At 35.3% G+C, this 5,923-nt stretch overlaps 1 protein-coding gene across 1 annotated transcript; it reads left to right on the top strand.

Moving 5' to 3' along the window:
• On the top strand, window positions 1-5,923 carry LOC107644903 (SPX domain-containing membrane protein At4g22990). Its single transcript, XM_016348858.3, has 11 exons — window positions 1-445; window positions 1,358-1,416; window positions 1,527-1,647; window positions 2,124-2,435; window positions 2,536-2,640; window positions 2,741-3,195; window positions 3,371-3,681; window positions 3,839-4,014; window positions 4,303-4,493; window positions 4,726-4,859; window positions 5,374-5,923. Exons 2-11 carry the CDS (start codon window positions 1,364-1,366, stop codon window positions 5,610-5,612), a joined length of 2,097 nt encoding a protein of 698 aa, XP_016204344.1. The 5' UTR covers window positions 1-445; window positions 1,358-1,363; the 3' UTR covers window positions 5,613-5,923.

Here is a 5,923-nt window from a genome sequence, read left to right as displayed (position 1 = left end):
GGCAAGCAAAGAACTGAAGATTTGAAAGGCTTAAAGAATAGACTTACATGTGATGTGTTCACAGCTTCACATCGTAAAAGACAAAACATAACATGGCGGCTACATTGCCAACACATAAAACCACCTTCTTCCTTTCCTTTTTTATAAAATTTTCCATCTTTTTAGTGTTTCACAGAATCTTCTTTCTTTTCATATTTTCTTCTCCTCTCTCTCAATCATTTTTCCTCTTTTTTTCCTTCCTTTTCTTCTTTTGCTGCTTCTCCTGAATGATTAGACGTACATAAATTGTCGAAGCGCATTAATTTCTTATGTTCATGTCAAACTGATTGGGCTCGTTACATTTGCTCTCTTCTGTTTGGTTGTTGAGAATTCTCTGGAAACAAAGCAGAGAAAACAAAAAAGACCACTCTTTTCTGTTCCCGAGCTAGAAACAGCTGAAACTTCGGTATGTTTGTTAGATTCAATTCCGAAGTTTTAAAATTTTGACATGGGTTCTGCTTGAATCATTATACTGTGGTTTTTGGTATTTAAACATTCACCCATAGTAGCATTTTGTTTAGGCATGAATATTGAATTCATACTTTGGACGTTGGAGAAAAAAATATATTTTTTTTTTTAATTTTAAATTTGTTATTACGGTAGTTGGATTCAAACATGTTGTGGCATTTCATTCTATTGAACTTTGGCTTTTGCAAGTGGTTAATACTTAATTTAATACTTGTTTACTTAATTCAAGTTGATTCTGAAGAGAGATTTAAAAAAAAAAAAACTTTGAGAGCATTATCATTCTTAAATTCACTTGCCTGCTGCGCCTTAATTTCTTCTGTTCATATCAAAGTGATTGATAAAAAACCATTTTTCTGTTCCTGAACTAGAACCAGCTGAAATCTTTGTTAGATTCAATTTCAAGTTTTAAAATTTTGAAATGGGTTCTGTTTGAATTTTTTGGTATGTTTGTTAAACATTCACGAAAGTAGCGTTTTGTTTAGGCATGAATATTGAATATCAAAGTTGTTGTGCAGGTTTTGGATGTTGGGAAAAAAAAAAGGCTTTTTTATTTTTATTTTTAATTATTGGAGTTGGATGCAAACATGTTCTGGGAACTTTGGCTTTTGCAAGTGGTTGATAGTTAAAACACACATACCTTTGAGAGCTTTATAATTGTATTAGGTTGTCCAAAATCGATTCCGATTAGTTACATTCTATTGAATTATCGATATTTACGGTTTAATCTCGAAGGTAAATATATCGTTGTGGTTGGTCTTGTTGCAATTTGTATAGTGTTGGATGAACCAAGCTAGACACTTATAAATATTGTAAGTTTCACTCTCATTGAATACAATGTCTTCTGTTGCAGAGAAAGATGGTTGCCTTTGGAAAGAAGTTGAAAGACAGACAAATTCAAGAATGGCAGGGGTATGTATGTCTCTGCCTATGTCTTGAGGGTTGAAAATTTTCAACTTGGATATATCTGTTCTGCTCTATAATGATACTTTGGGTTCATAAGTTTGATAATCTTGTTGCAGATATTATATAAACTACAAACTCATGAAGAAGCGAGTAAGGCAATATGCTCAGCAAATTCAACTCGGAACACAAGATCGCCGCCATGTGCTCAAGGATTTCTCCCGAATGCTAGATAATCAGGTTTCTGTTGTTTTCATTTGCATTACTGCCAATGGTAAACTAGATTCTAGTTAGTTTAATTACTCTGTTGATCCCTATAGTTTCATCGAATTTTCAATTAGGTCCCTGTACCATATCAGATTTTGTAATTAAGTCCCTACCGTGACAAAAATGTTTAAATTAACGGAATATTCTGTTAAACCATATAGAATATTTAGTCAAGTGTTAAGCATATTCGTTTTGCTTAATGAAATATTCCGTTAATTCCAGCGTTTTTATCACGGTAGGGATTTAATTACAAAATTTGATATGATATAGGGACTCAATCGAAAAGAAAAAAAAAGTATAGGGACCTAATTGAAAATTCAGTAAAACTATAGGGACTGAAAGAGTAATTAAACCATTCTAGTTGCGAATGTGATTGTTCGAGTAGAATGTGATGATTCTGGTTGTGTGTTAACATTGGTTTCAATCACTCTCTAAATGTTACAAATCAGATTGAGAAGATTGTCCTTTTCCTTTTGGAGCAACAAGGGATTTTGGCAAGCAGGATATCGAAGCTTGGAGAGCAGCATGATGCTCTTCTGCAGGAACCTGAAATACACAAAATGTCTGAACTGCGAGAAGCTTATAGAGAAGTGGGACAAGACCTATTAAAGCTTCTTTTCTTTGTTGAGATGAATGCTATTGGTTTGCGCAAGATATTGAAGAAGTTTGACAAACGTTTTGGCTATAGATTCACTGATTACTATGTTAAAACTCGTGCGAATCATCCTTACTCTCAGCTGCAACAAGTGTTCAAGCATGTGGTAATATGTTTAATTCGAAACGAGTCTTCACTTGGACTGTCACATAAATAAATACAGAACTTTGTGAATGGCCATTGACTGATGCATTTGAAATTTGTAGGGAATAGGAGCTGTTGTGGGAGCCTTATCTCGCAATCTTCATGAACTTCAGAACCGTCAAGGGAGCTATTTATCAATTTATGATCAACCTACCCTTCCTCTCCAGGTTCCACATTTTAATTTGCACCAAACACTTACTTTGTTTTAGCTGGCTTTGGAGCATCATAAGGTTGTTGATTATCATATTTACTTTGTCTTTCATGCAGGATCCTGTCATTGATTCAATAAAAGCAGCGGTTGACAGGTTAACTAACTCAACAAACTTCCTTAACTTTTTGGGGCAACATGCTCTGATTATGCAAGAAGAGCTGCCAACCCCTACGGAGGAACATGTTGATGATGAAAGATACCATTTCATGTCTCTTATCCTGAACTTGGCAAACACATTTTTGTATATGGTCAATACATATATTATTGTCCCTACAGCAGATGACTACTCTATGAGCCTTGGGGCTGCACCAACAGTTTGTGGTATTGTAATTGGGGCGATGGCTGTTGCTCAGGTGTTCTCTTCGGTATATTTTAGTGCGTGGTCAAATAGATCATACTTCAGACCTCTTGTCTTCAGTAGCATAACTCTCTTTCTTGGAAATATCCTGTATGCATTGGCATACGATGCTCGTTCGTTATGGATTCTCTTGATTGGTCGTGTGTTCTGTGGGTAAGTAGTCTATTCCTGAATTTTCGCATGCCATGATTTTGATGGTACTTGCAAATAATGTTGTGTGCTTGAGTTGATTAGTACATATTGTGTTTACCATCTTATTTAGGAATATTATGAGGTAGTAGCAACATAAAGGCTTTTCTTGCTGATAAACACTTGGTTATAATTACAGATTGGGTTCTGCCAGAGCCGTTAATAGGCGTTATATTAGTGACTGCGTGCCTCTCAAAATCCGGATGCAAGCATCAGCTGCTTTCGTTAGTGCCAGCGCTCTTGGCATGGCTTGTGGTCCTGCATTAGCTGGCATATTGCAGACAGATTTTAAGATTTACAAGCTTACATTTAATCAAAATACGTTGCCCGGTTGGGTTATGGGTGTTGCTTGGCTGATATATCTTATATGGTTGTGGATCACTTTCAAGGAACCTTCTCATGAACCCGTAGAGAATGAGAATCACGTGAATAATCATCAATCAAATGATGGTACTAACTGAACTTATACTGCATCAATTTGTTGCTACTTGTTCAGAATGAGTGATAGTAGGCTCACTCATTTTTCTTTGCAAATATGGATTTTCTTCCCCCTTATTTTGTTGAGCCTCAACATGTTAATATAACATGACATGCTTTTCTCATGTAGAAGTGAACAATGCACTTGAACAAGGCCTAAAACAGCCATTGCTGATTACTTCGGATGATAAGGGAGATGAAGAAGCCGATCAAGATTATGATGATAGTGAAGAAGCTTCAGAAGAATCTCGGCTACCAGCAACTTCAATTCGGTCTGCATACAGACTGCTCACGCCATCTGTGAAGGTTTGTTCACAACTAACTGTCTCCCAAATAGTATGAATTTCTATTAGCTGCTGAGGATTTCATTACATGTAGAAGTTTCAGTTCATTGTGAATGTTAAGATGGAAAAAACTAATTCATTCACCTGAATACTCTGAACTGATTATGTTATGTCCTTGCTTATTTCATTCAATGTGCAATTTCTCCTGTTTTTTTTTTTTTTGGTAATAAATTCCAATGGCAAATGATCATTCAGATAAAATATTGGAATATCAGATATTTTACCTACCGAATTTGTTTAACATTTTCAGGTTCAGTTATTGATATATTTTATGCTCAAATACGTAATGGAGATTTTACTATCGGAATCTAGTGTCATCACAACATACTACTTTAACTGGTCAACAAGCAGAGTTGCACTTTTTCTCGCATGCCTCGGATTGACTGTTCTTCCTGTAAACATTGTTGTTGGAAGCTATATAAGCAACATGTTTGAGGACAGGTATTGATAATTTATGCTCTAGTTGGATTAAGAAAGATGCATGTAAGTTGATAGTAACACATATTTCTTCTTCATGTTGAAGAAGAAGTGAAGGAAATTGAAACCATTTTATATATTAGATTGAGATCCTCACTTACTCCATCTTTTGTGGATCATTCAGAACCATGATATTGTTCAAAATTCTCCTCTTGCATCTAAGTGATCAGATTCGAATTTTATTCATCTGTTTCAGGCAAATTCTGTTGGTATCGGAAATTATGGTTTGCATTGGTGTACTCCTTAGCTTCCATTTGATTATTCCATACTCCGTGCCACAATACATATGTTCTGGCCTCCTTTTGTTTGTTTCTGCAGAAGTACTTGAAGGTAAGATAATAAGATCTGATATTTTGCTGCACTATTTATGATTGTCGAAAGTCGACAAAATTATATTTCTCCTGACCCTATGCTGATGTGGGATGCTTGTGTACTAGGCTATCGACTATACTACGTGTATACCAAAATTAGCTTCCAGTATAAAATACATGTCGGAATACAAATACACATTGAAAATAAATTAAACCACACATGTATTTATACACAAATACATTGGTGGCTGATTTTGGTGTACGAATAGCATTTTTGTTATGTATGCTGCACATGGAATATGTCAAATAATTTCTTGTATATAGACATAATTTGTATCAAGAAACATTTACATTTCGGATGCACCAATTTTCTCAATCCAACAATTATTGGATGGAGGGAGTAATATTATCTTAATGTATTGGTATAATTTAGTATTAAAGGATGCTTGATGCTTGATTTAAGCTGATGTAAATTGTTTTTAGTTTTTGTTTTTCCTAATAATAACATAATCATCTTACTATCATTTGTTCAGGTGTCAACTTGTCACTGCTTTCGCGAGTTATGTCCTCGAGGCTTTCTCGTGGAACCTACAATGGAGGGCTCTTGTCGACCGAGGCTGGAACAATTGCAAGAGTTATAGCGGACGCAACCATCACCCTGGCCGGTTACTTGGGTCAGAGTAATCTCCTTAATGTCACACTGCTTCCTTCACTCTTCATTTCCATAGCCTCCATCTTAGCAACATGCTATACCTACAATTCATTATATTAGTTTATGTTCCTGAGTTTCTCTGAGGCTGAGATGGTAAGAGTAGAATGCTCTTCAACATGACCTCACTTATTATCTGTCATTCTTTGTCTCCAGTCCATAATTTTGATTAGTTAAGTGATTGTGGCTTCATAAGGTAGAAGTAGTAGCTAGTCTTTCATTATGTAGGGTGACAAAATGTGAATTATTGGCCGAATAGATTCCTTAATTGTCACTAATTTTTCTGTGATAATTAACTTGGTTTAATTTTCTTAGATGTTCTAAACTAAATAATATGTTGCGCCATGGTGTGCCTTTTTTTTTTCCCTCCCAAA

The sequence above is a fragment of the Arachis ipaensis genome, chromosome B5 (assembly GCF_059453495.1).
Source record: "Arachis ipaensis isolate K30076 ecotype BB chromosome B5, ASM5945349v1, whole genome shotgun sequence".
In the NCBI taxonomy this organism is placed as follows: Eukaryota; Viridiplantae; Streptophyta; class Magnoliopsida; order Fabales; family Fabaceae; genus Arachis; species Arachis ipaensis.
This window is presented reverse-complemented; position numbering and strand designations above follow the sequence as displayed.

Excerpts from the sequence above, each read along its gene's own strand:
- LOC107644903 (XM_016348858.3), top strand. The coding sequence starts at position 1,364 with ATGGTTGCCTTTGGAAAGAAGTTGAAAGACAGACAAATTCAAGAATGG. Across the intron at positions 2,436-2,535 it reads AACAAGTGTTCAAGCATGTG|GGAATAGGAGCTGTTGTGGG; the intron begins GTAATATGTTTA and ends TGAAATTTGTAG. Across the intron at positions 4,860-5,373 it reads TTCTGCAGAAGTACTTGAAG|GTGTCAACTTGTCACTGCTT; the intron begins GTAAGATAATAA and ends TCATTTGTTCAG.